General features: G+C 48.8%; 1 protein-coding gene across 1 annotated transcript in view; it reads right to left on the bottom strand.

Annotated features, from left to right (window-relative positions):
• Positions 1-17,860, bottom strand: part of YLPM1 (YLP motif containing 1) — a 65,887-nt gene that overhangs the window by 28,382 nt on the left and 19,645 nt on the right. The window contains exons 3-4 of the mRNA XM_082274982.1: positions 12,888-13,936; positions 95-5,770 (exon numbers count right to left, since the gene is read on the bottom strand). Coding sequence (XP_082131108.1) covers positions 95-5,770; positions 12,888-13,936 — 6,725 coding nt within the window. The remainder of the gene's footprint in view (positions 1-94; positions 5,771-12,887; positions 13,937-17,860) is intronic.

Below are 17,860 nucleotides of genomic sequence, written 5' to 3'. Positions count from 1 at the left end.
CATGTTCTCTAACACAGTCACAAACTTTTTTGGAAGATGTGGACCATAAGAACTTTTGATTGAGTTCTATGATACAATTGTAGGAATTACCCACCTGAGCATTTTCAGCTCTTGTGCTGCTTTCAGAATGATCTCATGTTGCCGCTGACTCAGTGCCAAAACGCCCGCTGTGCTAGACTCCCCTCCTGGTAACACTGGCTGTTCAGGAAGAGCCAGTGAAGCTGAATCTCCAGGAAGTGTATTCGGGCCTTCACTCGCTCTTTCTTCAGGTGGATACCATCGCCCATCTTTGCGCTCCAATTCTGATCTTTCAGAAAGCAAATCAGGATTTATGTCTTCGTGCCACAGAGGGCGTTCTTGATAATCTCTAATGCGGAGCTCACCACGATCACGGAAATCTCTATCTGCCAATTCTCTTTCCAATCTCCACCTATCATCCAGATATCGGTCAATTGGTGGGAGTGGTGGTAGAGGAGAACGTGCTCGGCCAGGAGAATATGGACGATGTGGAGACAAAGGCCTTCGAGAATCCAACCAATCTCTATCCCGAAGTGGTAAATCAAGGTCTTCTGGAATCCTGGGATATTCTCTGTCACGATCCAGTTCAAATAAATAAGGTCTTTCTAGCCTGTTGTAATTTAGGACTCTGTCTAGGTATCGATCATACAGAGGATCACGTCTTACATCTATGTCATGAAGAAGGTGTGGTGGCCGCAAGAGCAGTCGTTCATCTCTCATGTATAGATCCAGAAACGGATCTCGTAGGTGGTCTGGATCACGAGCTCTCCACAATCTCTCTCTTTCCCAATCATCCAACATCCCTTCCTCGAGTGCAAAATCCCTTCTTCGCACCTCTAATGGTGGGTCCTGAGATAACCTCTCTCTATCAGGAAACCTTGATTCTCTAAGGAAAGGCTCTCGACCAAATGGCGGTGGTTCATTCAAATCTTCTCTAAATAAAGCTCGCTCATCTGGCAAATGCCCTCGTGGCTCAAAGTCTCTGTCATCTAAAACATCCATCTCACGACTACCTGGTCTGGGTGGTCTGGGTGGAGGTCGACCACGCATAAACCCTCTTGTTCTTCCTCTCCCACGGTGATCAAATCGCACATCATAATTTTCTGGCCAATCCTGTGCAAAAGATTCAGACTCAAAGGGTGCATCGTCTTCTCGAAATTCACCTGGCCTGCCTGGCTCGTGGTGGAAATAATCTCCTGGATCATCATCATCTTCATCAGGAAATTCTGGTCTGCCATGATGACCCTCTGAACCATGTGAATAATTTCCCCCCTCTTCATCGGCCTCGTTATAGGGGTCCTTACACATAGAATCAACTCCCATGGACTCATCATAATTATCACTGTCCTCCCTTTCTTCCATTCTGTCTAGAGGCTCTTCCCAAGTAGAAAAGGGTCCCCCAGGAGCACCAGGTCGAATAGGATGACCTGCCCTCGGCCCACCCATTCTAACTGGAGGAGCTCCCCTCGGCCCACCCATTCTAACTGGAGGAGCGCCCCTCGGCCCACCCATTCTAAATGGAGGAGCGCCCCTCGGCCCACCCATTCTAAATGGAGGAGCGCCCCTCGGGCCACCTGGCCTGACTGGAGGTGATTCCCACTGTCCACCTGGCCTGACTGGAGGTGCTTCCCACTGTCCACCTGGCCTGACTGGAGGTGCTTCCCATGGTCCATCTGGCCTTACTGGAGGTGCTTCCCATGGCCCACCTGGCCTTACTGGAGGTGCTTCCCATGGTCCACCTGGCCTGATTGGAGGAGCTGCCCTTGGCCCACCTGGCCTGAGAAGAGGTCCCCTTGGCGGGCCACCTGGCCTGACTGGAGGTGCTGCCCTAGGGCCACCTGGAATAACTGGAGGAGCCCCCCTTGGTCCAGTTGGCCTAACCGGAGGAGCCCAAGGGTCACCTAGCAATGAGGGAGTAGCCTGTGGCCTGAATGGTGGCGTGCTATTGGGTGCAAAAGGGCCACCAATCCCAGTAGGAGTAGGGAGTAGGCCACCTGACTTCGTAGGGAAAGGAATCTGAAAAGCATCCTGTTTTCCAAAGGAACTTGGACCATCGGTAGGCTTTTCTAGTTTAGTGGCCATTAACGTGGAAGGTACCGGAGTGGCCAATAATGGGGAAGGTACCGGAGTGGCCAATAATGGGGAAGGTACCGGAGTGGCCAATAATGGGGAAGGTACCGGAGTGGCCAATAATGGGGAAGGTACCGGAGCATCTGGTTTGGCAGTCTTAGGAGCTGAAACCTGTGACACTGCAGGCTTACTGGGGCCAGGCAAATCTTTTTCGGGCTTATCGGATATACTTGTATTCCCTATTTGACCAGGACCCTTTGATGCATCTGAATGAACCAAGGATGCAGGCAATGGCTCATTTACTTTACTGAGGTCAGGCAATGTTTGGCCACACAATGGATCAGTTTTAGGTAAGTCTGAAGCTTTTGCTTTATTGGAATCTGCAGCTTCTGTTGGTTTTTGCAGCTCAGAAGGTGCTGAGGTTGCAGTTTTTGAAGCATCCTGGATAGCTGGACCTTCTACTTTCTTAGGTGCACCATCCTTCGAGGGCTCATCAACTTGTTTCATATCAATATTTTTCTGCTCTTTATTTGCATCGCTCTGATCACTAGCAAAAGAATCTGAACCTAGACAGACTTTAGTCTCTTTAGGAACGTGCTTCTTATTGAATTGGCTTTGATAACTTTTAGTGGGAACATTTGCAGTGTTAGCCTGTGTTTCAGCCTTCTCTAAAGGAGAAACTCCAAGCAAAGGAGGCCTATTCCCCCCATCACCTTTCCCATGTGGCCAATCTGGTCTCCCTTTCCTATCACCTGAGTCCCACCTATCACTGAAGGGAACCCTGTTATCTCGACTGTCACGTAAGGGAATATCTGCAGGACCAAAACTGTCTTTATCAGCAGTGCTCACATTATCCCGACGCGGACCATCAAAATCCCCAAATCTATTTTGTTGTTGAGAAAGTGACACCTCTGGGCCCTTAAAACGATCTCCAGCAGGAGAAGGCTTCTCTGGGCCCTTAAAACGATCCCCAGCAGGAGAAGGCTTCTCTGGGCCCTTAAAACGATCCCCAGCAGGAGAAGGCATCTCCCCCTTAAAATTGCCTCCAGGGCCAGGAGGCACATCGGGGCTCTTAAGGCGGTCGCCAGGGCCGGGGGGCACATCGGGGCCCTTAAGGCGGTCGCCAGGGCCGGGGGGCACATCGGGGCCCTTAAAGCGGTCGCCGGGGGGCACATCGGGGCCCTTAAAGCGGTCGCCAGAGCCGTAGGGCCGCCCGGGCCCCTTAAAGCGGTCGCCAGGGGGCATCTCGGGGCCCTTAAAGCGGTCGCCAGGGCCAGAGGGCATCTCGGGGCCCTTAAAGCGGTCGCCAGGGCCAGAGGGCATCTCGGGGCCCTTAAAGCGGTCGCCAGGGCCAGAGGGCATCTCGGGGCCCTTAAAGCGGTCGCCAGGGCCAGAGGGCATCTCGGGGCCCTTAAACCGGTCGCCAGGGCCAGAGGGCATCTCGGGGCCCTTAAACCGGTCGCCAGGGCCAGAGGGCATCTCGGGGCCCTTAAACCGGTCGCCAGGGCCAGAGGGCATCTCGGGGCCCTTAAACCGGTCGCCAGGGCCAGAGGGCATCTCGGGGCCCTTAAACCGGTCGCCAGGGCCAGAGGGCATCTCGGGGCCCTTAAACCGGTCGCCAGGGCCAGAGGGCATCTCGGTGCCCTTAAACCGGTCGCCATGGCCAGAGGGCATCTCGGGGCCCTTAAATCGGTCGCCAGGGCCAGAGGGCATCTCGGGGCCCTTAAACCGGTCGCCAGGGCCAGAGGGCATCTCGGGGCCCTTAAACCGGTCGCCAGGGCCAGAGGGCATCTCGGGGCCCTTAAATCGGTCGCCAGGGCCAGAGGGCATCTCGGGGCCCTTAAACCGGTCGCCAGGGCCAGAGGGCATCTCGGGGCCCTTAAACCGGTCGCCAGGGCCAGAGGGCATCTCGGGGCCCTTAAACCGGTCGCCAGGGCCAGAGGGCATCTCGGGGCCCTTAAACCGGTCGCCAGGGCCGGAGGGCATCTCGGGGCCCTTAAACCGGTCTCCAGGGCCGGGGGGCCTCTCGGGGCCCTTAAAATGGTCTCCAAAGCGCATCTCAGGTCCCCTAAAACGGTCCCCAGGACCAGGGGGCATCTCAGGGCCCCTAAAACGGTCCCCAGGACCAGGGGGCATCTCAGGGCCCCTAAAACGGTCCCCAGGACCAGGGGGCATCTCAGGGCCCCTAAAACGGTCCCCAGGACCAGGGGGCATCTCAGGGCCCCTAAAACGGTCCCCAGGAGAAGGGTGCCTCTCAGGGCCCCTAAAACGATCCCCAGAAGGGTGCATCTCAGGGCCCCTAAAACGATCCCCAGAAGGGTGCATCTCAGGGCCCCTAAAACGATCCCCAGGAGAAGGGTGCATCTCAGAGCCCCTAAAACGATCCCCAGGAGAAGGGTGCATCTCAGAGCCCCGAAAACGATCCCCAGGAGGAGGGGGCATCTCAGGGCCCCTAAACCGATCCCCAGGAGGAGGGGGCATCTCAGGGCCCCTAAAACGATCCCCAGGAGGAGGGGGCATCTCAGGGCCCCTAAAACGATCAGGAACATCAGGGCCACTAAAGCGGTCAGGAAAATCAGGGCCACTAAAGCGGTCATGAGCTTGGGGTAGCTCAGGGTCACCAAAGCGGTCCTGAGGGGTAGGCACATCAGGTCCCCCATAGTGGTGACGAGTAGGTGGCATCTTGGGGTCTCTAAAGTCTTCCTGTAAAGGTGGTTGTTCAGAACCTCTAAAGCGTTCCTGGGGGGGTGGTTGTTCGGTGCTTCCAAAGTGGTCACGAACAAGTGGCTGCTCCGGGCCTTCCATATGGTCCTGAGGAGATGGCAGCTCAGGGCCCCCAAAGCGGTCTCTTGAAAAAGTCTCAGGATAACCAAAACTGGATGGTCGACCTTCTGGAGCACCAAACCTTTGTCTGGGATGGCTTTCAGGACCTGAAAACCTGCCCCGTGGTGGTATAGAGGGAAATCTAGCTCTACCCCTTGACTGAAAATCTGGCGCATTGTACCTAAAGTGCTGAGAACCATCAGGGGGGCCAAACCTATCCCGAAAAGGAACTTCAGGAGCATCATGCCGGTCATATGGTTGGCCCGCCCCATCTCCATATTTTTCAAAGGGAGCAACTTCAGGACCTCCAAACCTGTTTGAGCCAGAATTCTGGGCATTCCCAAATCTGTCCATGGGGGATGAAGTATTTTCTACACCCCATCTGTCTTGAAAATTGCTATACCTATCACTAGACTGTTCATTAGATCCACTCCACCTACCATCAGGGGGTTGATCCCATTTTCTCCCCAGGTCATCACCTTGACTACCCTGCTTGTTAAACTGAGTACCATCAGGCCTGTTCCACATTTCTGCTGGGTGGTTTGACTCTCTATCGGACCCTGGTCCAGAGGGGTAATCAGACATCTCCTTGGTTGCGGTTTCTGAAACATTAGGTGGTTTAGGTTTATCCCAAAGCTGATCAGGATTATCTTTTGGCCTGTCCCATCGGTTAGCTTTAACCATATGATCACTAGTTTCTAAATGCTGCTTGGGTGCGTCTGTTGGGGTGGACAGGTCTTTCTTTTCATTTATCCAGTGCTGGTTTTCCCTGTCATGTGTAGGATGGGAGCCATAGAAACCATGTGATCCAGGAGGCGGGAAACGAGGAGGTGCAAAACCATGTCCCTGGGTTCCGAATCTGCAAAACCAAGAGACAAATAGTTAGTGCAGCAGGCAGAAAACATGGCACATACATTTGGCTTCTGGCTCTTCTCAATTTCCTGAAGAAGCCACGTGACCGGACGTGGCGTAACGCGTAGGGCGGTATACCGGAAGTGACGTTGGAAGCGGAGAGACAGTCTGCAGTAAAGCTGTACTCGTTTATATGCTTTTAAACCTTCGTTTTATGTGAGTGCAATATATATTTTCTTTCAATAAATGTTTTTATGGAAATACTACGCTATATAAGCACTTTTCTTTGAGATTCATGGCACATCCAGAGAATATTTACCCCGATCCAGAGGATAGGCTATCACCACCCCCCGTCTGTGAAGTGGGTGAGAAGAGGGATTGGAAAAGGAGAGCCATATAATTATAAGGCGCATCCCTTTACAGTTTGAGGTGAGAGGCTAGTACACCCCTAGGGGTCCAAAGGATTAAGAAGCACCCCCATTAATATTTGGTGTAAGGTGGAACAACGAAGAAAAGAAGAAGAAATACCGTGTGTGCGGGTCATATGATTTGGACATTTTTGGGACACTATAAGCACTTTCACTTATAAGCGCTTTATATATACACCTGCTTGTATTTATATGCATTGAATGGGCACTTGTCACTTTATTCACTTTCATATCTATTACTTTAAAGCATAAGTTCATTTTTTTGAAATAGCACTAGAGCACTTTATATAACTGTTTTCACCAATATTGGTATTTATTTATTTTAATTCACATATTTTTTAAGTGTGCAATTTGAGGATTATGGATTGATTTTGGACATCACAGAAGATAATTTACATTTACACTTATATTGGTTTTTTAATACCACTATCACTATTGAGTGAACACCATTTTAGTTTTCCCTGAAGCGCGATACCTCTCCCCCCCATTAATATGCTAAAGATAACTGCTCCTTAGGATGGTGTACCCAGGAGATGACCTTTAACCACTTGACCTCCAGATCTTTTTCTGATACTTTTGTTTACATGTAAAAAAATCTATTTTTTTTTTGCTAGAAAATTAGTTTGAACCCCTAAACATTACATGTTTTTTTAAAAGCAGAGGCCCTAGAGAACAAATTGGTGAGTTTTGCAATTCTTTAGGTCACGCGGTATTTGTGCAGCAGTAAAAAAAAAAAAAAACCTGGATTTTTGTCTTACCATAAAATCCTTTAATCTGATGATCATTGACAGCTCCAGAATCTTATTGACCATTAGGACATCCCAAAGCCATGTTAAACAGGAGTGGTGGGAAAACACACAGCAGAAAAAAAATCCCAAAGACTAAAACTTAGCCAACCAGGTAACCTGGAGCTTACCAGGAACTTAAGCTCACCTGAAAAACATACACCCTCAAGGAGGACTAGTACTCTCAAATAGCAGCCAGCAATACCTTGCGGCCAAAAGCAGCATTCGCAGATGCCAGCACATCTATTTTGTAAAACTTTGTGAAAGTGTGCACAGACGACCAAGTGGTCGCCTTGCAAACCTGGATCACTAACGCCTGATGGCGGAAGACCCAAGAGGCACTAAGCACCCCTATAGAATGCGCCTTAACAGGGAAAGGAGGAACCTGCCACTTGATTGAATAGGCCTGCACTACCATCTGTCTGATCCATCTGGAAATGGTCGTGACAGACACGGCCAACCCCTCGCGAGGTCCATCCGTAAGGACAAATAGTGAATTTCCTAAATGACTCAGTTGCCGCCAGGTACACCCTAATCGCCCGAACCACATCCAGAGAATGCAAGGCAATATCCTTAGGTCACAGAGAGGACAACACAATGTCTTCATTCAGATGGAAACCAGATACAACCTTAGGAAGGAACGACTGACGAGGGCAAAGCCCCACTATCTCGGTGAACCACCAAGTAAGGTTAACGATAAGACAAGGCTGCCAGCTCCAACACCCTGAGTGCAGAAGTAATCGCCACAAAAAGGCGGCTACCTTCTGGGACAACGTAAGCAGAGAAATCGATTATTTTCGAAAAGCGGTTTCTGAAGAACAGCACCAAATAGAGATCCCATGGGGGCAACGGAGACCGCATAGGGGTAGCCAAGTGGCAAACCCCCTGAACAAAGGGTGTGAACCAAGGAAGGCGTAGCCAAAGGAAGGTAAAAGAAAAAAAACGCCAAGGCCAGGCGCTGTTTGGGAGGAACACAAAAATTCAAACCACCAAAAAAGGATGGACAGAAAACCCCCAGAGACTCGCACCACTCAATGTACAAGTTCCAAACGTGATGGTAACTCTTCCTAAAAAGGTAAGATTTGCTAGCTTTTAGCAGGGCGGGAATCAATGATTCAGACAACCCTCTATCCTTCAGCACCTGGCTTTTGACTGCAAAGCAGTTAAAGCCAGCGACTGTAAAGCAAGATGAAAGATTGGCCTTTGGACCAACAGATCTTCTATGAGGGGGAAGTCTCCAAAGGAGCATTGGCGACCAACCGTATCAGATCTGCGTACCGAGACCTGTGAGGCCAGTCTGAAACCACTAGGATGGCCAGATTCCCTTCTTCGCAGGAGTCTTGCCAGAAGTTTTTTTTTATAGAGGGAAAGGAGTATCTCAGACGATACTGGTCCCAAGGAGGCTCTAGTGCGTCTGTGGCGTTGGCCAGTGGATTCCCAAGACCGTGGCACAAACCTCTCTACCTTCCTGTTGAGACGAGAGGCCAACAGGTCAACCCTGGGAGTTCCCCACCGGAGACAACTGAAGTGACCATTCTTCCTGGTCCAATGCCTGACGACATAATCTGCCTGCCAATTTTTCACCCCTTTAATATGCACAGCAGAGGGCGTTCTGCCCACCTTAGAATGTTGGCTACTTCCTGAACCGCCAGGACACTTCATGTGCCCCCTTGGTGATCGACATAAGCCATGGCCTTGTCCAAATGAAACCTTACCAGAACCCCCTGAAGGCGATTTGTCCAATGAGCCAAAGTCTGATGCCGAGAACGCCACCTAACCCGGGCAGGCTGGGGTCCGTGATGTCCACCCTCCTGTCGAACCACCGGAGAGAGAAGCCACCAAATCAGGGACCCTCTCATACGCCGGCTCAACAGGATCAGATTGTCTAGAGACACTGGATTCTTGTCCCAGCTGGCTAGAATCTCCCTTTGCAGAAATCTCGAGTGGAACTGTGCAACGGAACCGCCTCGAAGGTAGACACCATCAGGCCCAGCACCCACATGCAAGTCCTGACAGATGACCGACTGCTGGACAACAGGAGTCGAATTGCATCCTGCAGCTTTGGTAGCTTGTCCCGTGGGAGAAACCACCCTGGCTAAGGCCGAGTCCAGAGGCAGACCCAGATAGTCGCAACTTGGTGGACAGAACCAGAGCAGATTTATGGAAATTCAATTTTTTTTTTAACCCAACTCCTGCAGAGTCCGTACAGTAATCTCCAGGTTGTCCGTCAGAGCAGTCAGAGACTCTGATCACAGAAGATGATAATCCAGGTACTCCAATGCCACAATCCCCCGCTGGCGCAACAATGCCTACACCGGGCCCACGCAACGAATTGAGAATGCTCCTCGCCCACAGCAAAGTGGAGGAAGCGCAGGTGACCAACATCAGAATGTGAAGGTAAGCGTCCTTGATATCGACAGAGGCCAGAAGATCCCCTTGATGTAGGGATCCCACTACCATACGAATGGACTCCATTTGGAATATCTGTACCCGCACAAAGCGGTTCAGAGCTTTGAGGTCCAGGTCTGGACATACCTCATCTTCCCTCCTGGGAACTGTAAACCGGTTTTAAGAAAACCCTTAAAAACCTTCAATAACAAAAAACAATCACTTCTTGTAGCAAGTCTTGCACCGCCCTGAAGAGACCTCGTAGGCGGTCTGGGGATAAACGCAGGTTGGAAGCAAAGAACCTCTCTGGAGGATAAGCCCGAAACTCGATCTTGTAGTCAAACCAAATCAGCTAGTGGACCCACATCTTGAATCAGGAAGGTCCACGGGTCCAGAAGGACCCGCTCTCGGCTTACCAGACCAGGTCCTATTGGAACCTCCAGAGGAGGTCCTTACAGACATAGATCACTTGTTTTGAGATCCTGCTTAATGATATAATCCAGAAAGGATCGGAACAGGTGAGCCCCGCACAAAGGGAAAATCAGATCAGGCCTTCTTAGAAGACAGGCCTGCAGACCCAGCATTTCAGCCATATCCAGCTGAAGGACCACTGCTGTCACAGACAGCCTAGAGACTAAAGGCCCGTACACACGCACCGATTGTTGGCCCTAAATAGTCGGCCAACGTCCGATCTGCCGATTATCGGCTTGTTAGTATGATGCTTCCGACAACCGACTTTTCAGCCGAACAAAATCTGGTGTGCAGGCTATAAAATTTGTGTTGGCCAACAAAGAACGGCCGATTGTTCGTCAGTCAGTACAGATTTCGGCCGACAAAAATGTGATGATCAAGACAGGGCATGCTCAGTGAAGAAAAAACACACGAAAAGTAAACCAGAACATGACATCACTTCTGCAGTTGGTTGTTGTTGGCCGACAAAATTCGTGTGCAGTCTTGAGCACTTTTCAACCAACAAAACAGCACCGGACAAAAGACGGCCGAACGGTCAGCCGACAATCGGTACGTGTGTACGGGGCTTAAGGGAGCCACATCCAGAAAGACATCACAGACAGCTTCAACCCCTGGACCAACTGGTCCGCCAGCTCCGCAAAGGCAAGGAGAAGCAGTTTACCCTTCAGATCCTGGCGCAAAATCTTTGCCCACTAAGAGTCTGGGACACCAAGGCTATGGTGAACACGGACCTAAGGACTGGACCCGCCACAGTAAACATGTCTTGGCTCTCCTGTCAAAAGGGACCTTTCAAAGTCGGAGACTCCTCCACTGGAATTAGGGTGAATTTATTCAGCCTGGAAACCTGAATCCACCACAGGTGGTACTGTCCACTTATTAAACAGACTCCTCAAAGAGATTTTATCTAGGGAAATGCTTAGGTACTGCCATATTGCATTTAGAACAACTCTGACTCGCGACAATTTTGTCAAATTAGGCGGGAAAAGAGAATACCTTTGCCGCTTTTGAGAAGCTGCGGGTACCAAAAAGGAAACCGGCGCCTCCGACGCAGCAGCAGCTCCATCCTCCATTTTTAAAGTTGCCCGCACCGATACAATCAGTGCATCCACCAGCGCCTTCTCATGCGTGGCTGCAGTAGAAGAGGAATCATCCTCACTATCAGAGCACTCGAAGTGCATGGACAGGACACAGACCCAGTAGGGTCGCTACATACTAAGCTCACCATGAAATATAATCAGGGGAGGCCACCAACTGCAATCCCGCAATGAAACGCCGGCCAATGGTTCACAAATGGACCACCCATGAAACCCCGCAAAAAAAAAAAAAAAAAAAAAGAGGGTCACCCTCCATAAATGACATAATAGGACAAAGCCCCCTTAAAGTGGGGCCGCCCGCCGTGACGCGGACGCGTAGGCAGTGTACTCTCACCCACACAATAATGGCTGCAAGATGTCACTAAAAATGAAGCGCCCCCACAGCACCACCCGGATCAAGGAAGGTGCCAAGCTGACCATATGGCCCAGCAGGCCACAAGCCGCGGCCTAAGTTTTTGTGGAGGTTCAGCTGCAATTGCACGGATCTTCAGTCCTGCAGATGTCAAAACTAGACTTACTGACGCTGTCCCCAAACGGCGGCGCCCAACTCGGCTGCGGCCCAGTAGGCCCCAAGCTGCGGCCTAAATTTTTGAGGGCACCCGGCCACGAGGAAGCGAGCCCCAGCGGAGCCAACCACCCAGGGTAGCAGAGGGAAAGGCGGATGCCCACACAGGAGGCAGTGGCATATTTGTTTAAATCCATGATATTAAAAAGTCAAATACAATATAAAAATATATTTATTTTTCAAAAACTGTAGTTTTCCATTTCAGTACCAACATTTTCGTTTCAGTGCACCTCTACAATCGGAAACTGACACTTTGCAGGAACCAGTGACACTAATACAGTGATCAGTGCTAAATATGCACGGTCGCTGTACTGACACTGGCTGGGAAGGTGTTAAACATCAGGGGGCAATCAAAGGGTTTACTGTGTGCCTAGAAAATGTTTTATACTGTGCAAGGTGCTTTTACTAGAGGAAGAGATGGATTTTATTCCCTGCGTTGCAAGAACACAAAATCAATCACTTTTCCCGTCAGCATGGAGATCTGCATTGTTTGATTGCCGTTTTGTGTGTTTTACCAACGATTGGCGGGTGCCAGCGGACATCCAGTGCCCGGCACCTGAAGATCTGCTTCTGCTGTGATTACAGAAGTGGCGAACCCCCTGCCTGCGGAAGGCGTATATATACACGTGATCTGGCACAGGAGAGCCGCCCTGTAGCAGTAAATCTGCTATAGGACAGTCCTGAAACGGTCAATGGATAAGTTCACTGTACCAGCTTTCACTTTTTGAAAAGAGCGCGACCATGCGGGACACCGCCCACATGTCCGCATTAATCATTTACAGCGTTCTGTAAATTAATAAACTACAAGTACCGACATCCTTTGCAGCTGTCAGCTTGTAGTTCTCAATGAACTACCACAGAGCTGTCGAGCGCACTGGTAGTTCATGGATTCTTCTTTTAGTGTATCAGTGTGAAGCTGCCTGCCCATATGATGTACAGGCAGACAGCTTACACTGAGTCTGCAGGAGACCTGTTGATTACTGGTGCAAGGCTCTCCAGGGTACTAAAAATAAAATAAAAAATTGGAAAAAAAATATGTTTACCAACAAAAAAAAAAAAAAAAATTGAATTTATCCTTTAACTGTTTCAGGTAGTCTGACTACCAAAATCCTATAATCCCCCTACAATACCAAGCAAATCACCATAGTGAAGACAGGAGGAACACTCTGCAGACACCATGGTGAAGACAGGAGGAACACTCTGCAGACACCATGGTGAAGACAGGAGGAACACTCTGCAGACACCATGGTGAAGACAGGAGGAACACTCTGCAGACACCATGGTGAACACAACATTGGTGATATACCAGCATCTTCTGTTACAGCTCTCATTTTCTATACATGAGGCCTCCATGGCAAAGCAGATTATTCTTTAGATATAAACACACACTTACCTTGGCTCTCTGGGCGCTTCGTAGGGTCCCCCTGCCAACATGCTAGGAGGCATGGGAGGGACAGTGGGCATCTCCTGATCAGGGACTGGTGGAAGTACAGCTGGGTTTAAATGCTTGACATCTTCACTTTGCTTGCCGAAGCCGGGTATAGTAAATTCTGGTGGAGGATTATGGGAAGGCACGGGAGGGGCACTATGGCCCAGTGGGGGTTGAGGATCCTTCAGAACCTGATGTGATTGATAAGACAGTTCGGTAGGTAGAGTCTTATTTCCGGGAATAAAAGATCCTGTGGTTACTGGTGGATCTGCTACTGTTGGAGGCATTGTGGAGGCTGCAGATGTCATGACAGATGAGCTGGTGCTGACAGGAGCACTGGCATAAGAGGAAGTTGCAAGCGCTGGAACAGATGAAGTAGTTTCAGGTTCTGGGGCAGAGATGGAGCTTTCTGCTGGGGGAGGTGGTTGGGCTTCAGGGGGTAGAGGTGGTTGTACAACTTCTGCTGAGGGGGAGCCGACAGGTGGTGGAGGAGGCGGAGCACTAGCTGCTGGAGGAGGGGGTGGAGCACTGGATGCAGGAGGAAGAGGTGGAGCAATCACAGGAGGAAGAGGCGGTGTGGCTTCAGAATATGTAGTTACAGGTGGGAGAGCGGGAGGTAGGCCGGTGCCATACACTGGTGGCACTGGAGCGGCAAAGGGAGGCTGTATGCTCACTCCAGTAGGTAGAGCGACAGGAACAGCTGGAGACATGACTGGTGAGTATGTCGGGTACTGTGGTACCATGGCAATGCCTCCTATATAGTGACTTCCACCATACTGTTGCTTTAAGCTTTTCAGCGAGGCGATTTTGTCCTTTAGATGTGTCTTTGTGGCTTTCATGTGGGTCTGCCAGGATGCCCACTGGACCTGGTACTCATGCAGCTGATCCTTCTGGGGGTACGTCTGCAGCAATTCCTGCCACTTCTTGAATTGAGCCTCCCATTCTTGGTACAGTGGCACAACCTGCTTCTGCTCCATCTCATAGTGCTGCAGCTGAACATCCACAGTCATGGCCTGTAAAAAGGAAAAAGGGATAGACGTGAGGACAGGAACACTTGATCTATTGCTCGGTCTTAAAAAAAAAAAAAACACACAGACTGGTGTCACCTACTCAAGGGTTAGAGTACAGCAGCCCACAACTAGATGTTAACCACTTGCCACCTGCAATATATTTTCGTTGCAGTTTGCAAGTGGTTTACCAGGATTATGGCTGAAGATGATATCAGCCATAACCCCGGTATTGTTCTTTTCCAGGTGGTCGGCTGGCTGCCTCTTGAAACCGATCTGAGCGGCACACAAGCCGCTGGAATGCTTTCGGAAGGAGGGGGAGGGGAGGGAGTGAATAAGAGGGGAGGGGAGGGTGTGAATAAGAGGGGAGGGGAGGGTGTGAATAAGAGGGGAGGGGAGGGTGTGAATAAGAGGGGAGCGGAGGGTGTGAATAAGAGGAGAGCGGAGGGTGTGAATAAGAGGAGAGCGGAGGGTGTGAATAAGAGGAGAGCGGAGGGTGTGAATAAGAGGAGAGCGGAGGGTGTGAATAAGAGGAGAGCGGAGGGTGTGAATAAGAGGAGAGCGGAGGGTGTGAATAAGAGGAGAGCGGAGGGTGTGAATAAGAGGAGAGCGGAGGGTGTGAATAAGAGGAGAGCGGAGGGTGTGAATAAGAGGAGAGCGGAGGGTGTGAATAAGAGGAGAGCGGAGGGTGTGAATAAGAGGAGAGCGGAGGGGGTGGAAAGGAGGAGGAGGAGGATAGGAGATGACGTGCCCGCCCCCCCCACCCACCACCACAGCTGTCTCTTGGGCTTATCGTTACGGCTGGTTCGCCTAAGAAACAATCTGAATAGTCAGAGGCAATAAGACTAGATCATCTTGGATCACCTCTATGGCCTTGGAGGACTGGAGTGATGTCTCTGCTACTCCAAGGAGCGTTAACATTCCATGTAAAAGGAATAAAAAATAAAAAAAAGATTTAAAAGCATCCCCATCCCTCCCGGCCCACAGTATTTTATGCTAGAATAGGACTCCCCAAACTTACATTTTTTTAGCAGAGACCCTGCAATCTTTTTACACAGTATTTGTGCAGTGGTATTGCAAACAATTTAAAAAAAAAAAGAAAAAACGAAAAAAAAAAAAAAAAAATATTTACCCTAATTTTATTTGTAAAATGTGAAAGATGTTGTTACACCATCAGAGTCAATAAGATACTCAACATGACGCGCTTTAACTACACGCACGCTCATGGAATGGCGACAAACTACGGTACTTAACCTCCATAGGTGATGCTTTAAATGCCTTTACCTGTTTAGAGTTACACTAGAATTATTGCTCTTGCTCTAACGTTCGCTGCGATACCTCGCATGTATGGTGCGAATACCGTTTACATATGCGTGTGCAACCTTCGTATGTTTTCATTTCTGCGCCCAAGCCCGGAGGGATAAATAAAAAATATAATTCCTACACCGTTCACCGGATTTGAATGTAAATACCCTCAAATTAAAGCTGAAAGTCTGCAGTCAAAGCACATCTTGTTTGTTTCATTTCAAATCCATTGTGGTGGTGTATAGAGCCAAAAAGGTTAGAATTGTGTCGATGTCCCAATATTTATGGACCTGACTGTATGCAATCGCTGCAAACAGAGAGCAATAATTCTAGTGCTAGACCTCCTAACTCTAAACATGTAAAGGCATTTCAAGCGTCGCCTACAGAGATTTTCAAGTGCTGTACTGTAGTTTTGTCATCACGAGTGTACAATTTAAAGCGGTAGTATACTCAAATTTTTTTACTTTTACCTACAGGTAAGCCTATAATAAGGCTTACCTGTAGGTACAATTAATATCTCCTAAACCTGCACTATTTGCCTTGCATGCAGCCGATGACGCTAGCGGCGCATGCGCTCTGAAGGTCTACTCAACGGAGAGTGACTCCCGCGCGCATGCGCAGAATTGACGTCATCACGGCTCCGGCCACTCACAGCGCCGGAGCCGCTGAACCCGGGAAGAGACGCCGCAGAGGGAGCATGACAGCTCCCACAGCGGTGTCCGGGCGTCCATGTCAAGGCTTCTTTTCAACCACTTACTGCAAAGTGACGTATATATACACACGTCGGCAGACTTTGTGGGGTTATACCGGGATGATGCCTCTAGCTAGAGGCACCATTCCGGTACTGTGGTTTAGAGCCGACGGTCGGCTTTCCATCGGTAACGACCGATGCGGCTCAGGAGCCGCTCGATCGTTACCCGGGTGAGCGGGAGGGGACGCCCCCCCTCCCCCTACCTTCCGTGACTTTGCCCGGGTCTCCCGTCCCACCGGGAGACCCGAGCACCCAGCCGGCGGCTTTGATCGGGTCTCCAATAACGTAACCCGGAGGCAGCGTCCATGACGTCACTTCCGGGTTACTCTGCTGCAAAAGGCGGCAGATTTAAAAAAAACGACTGTATTCAAAAATGCCGTTTGGCGTTTTGAATACATGGAAGTGTAGTGGAGGGGTTTGGGGTCTTTTAGACCCTCAATCCCTCCATAAAGAGTACCTGTCACTGCATATTGCTGTCACAAGGGATGTTTACATTGCTTGTGACAGCAAAAAAAGGGATCAGATTTTTTTTTTTTTTTTTAAATCTGTAATAAAAGTAAAAAATAGGAAAAAAAAAAAATTATTTTAGCCGCCCCCTCACCGTTAGCTCGCGCACGAAAGAAAAAGTATATGAAAGTCGAGCCACGAATTAAATCACTGTTCAAACCACACATGTGAGGTATCACCGCGATTGCCAGATCGGGAGCAAGAATTTTCAAACAAGAGCTACACTCTAGCTCTAAACTGGTAACCGTAAAAATGTTTAAAGCGTCGCCTATTGAGATTTCTAATGACCGTAGTTTTTCGCCATTCCACAAGTGTGCGCAATTTTAAACTGTAACATGTTGGTTATTTACTCGGCGTGACATCATCTTTCACAATATACAAAAAAAAATGGGCTAACTTTACTGTTTAGTATTTTTTAAATGCAGTGAAATGTGATTTTTCGTAATTTTTCCCCCAAAAAAATGGCGTTTTAAAGACCGCTGCGCAAATACTGCATGACAAAAAAATATTGCAATGACCGACATTTTATTCTGCAGAGTCTTTGCTAAAAAAAAAAAAAAAAAAAAAAAAAACATATATATATATATATATATATATATATATATATATATATATATATATATATATATATATATATATATATATATATATATATATATATATATATATATATATATATATATATAATATGTTTGGGGGTTCTAAGTAGTTTTCTAGAAAAAATACTGATTTTAACTTGTAAACAAAAGTGTCCGAAATAGGTCTGGGGCTTAAGTGGTTAAGGTAAGTAATTCATAATGAGTTAGTATGCGATGCACACTAGCTCATTATGCCTTTGTCTTGCAGGGTTTGTTTTTTTCTCCGGCAGTATACAACCGCTTTAAAAGCGTGATATGTTTGGTATCCCATTTGCTCGGCGTAACATCTTTCATATTATACAAAAAAAAAACTGTTTGAAAAACCGCTGCACAAATACCGTGTGACAAAAAATTGCAACAATTGCCATTTTATTCCCTAGTGTCTGGGGGTTGTAAGTAATTTTCTAGCATAAAAAAAAAATTGAATTTCTTGTACTTATCAAATTCATTTTTCTGAGTTCACTGACAGACAGCTCTCCATTATTCAGAACCACATGGATATATTGCCCCCTACAGGAGTAGTACACTTGGCAGAAAAAAAATAAATAAACTTGGCTACGCCTATGGGCAGTCCTAGGTGATTTACACCTCCCTCTCCGCTATAGGCCTTCAGTTTAGTTAAGCGCTGCGCAAACTGTTGGTGCTATATAAATCCTGTATAATAATAGTAACAAGCAGTGTTGGAAGTATTAAAACTCCATAGGAGGGGGTGGGTGCTGTGGTCGTCAA

This window comes from Pelophylax lessonae (assembly GCF_965119305.1).
Source record: "Pelophylax lessonae genome assembly, chromosome: 13".
Lineage (NCBI taxonomy): Eukaryota > Metazoa > Chordata > Amphibia > Anura > Ranidae > Pelophylax > Pelophylax lessonae.
This window is presented reverse-complemented; position numbering and strand designations above follow the sequence as displayed.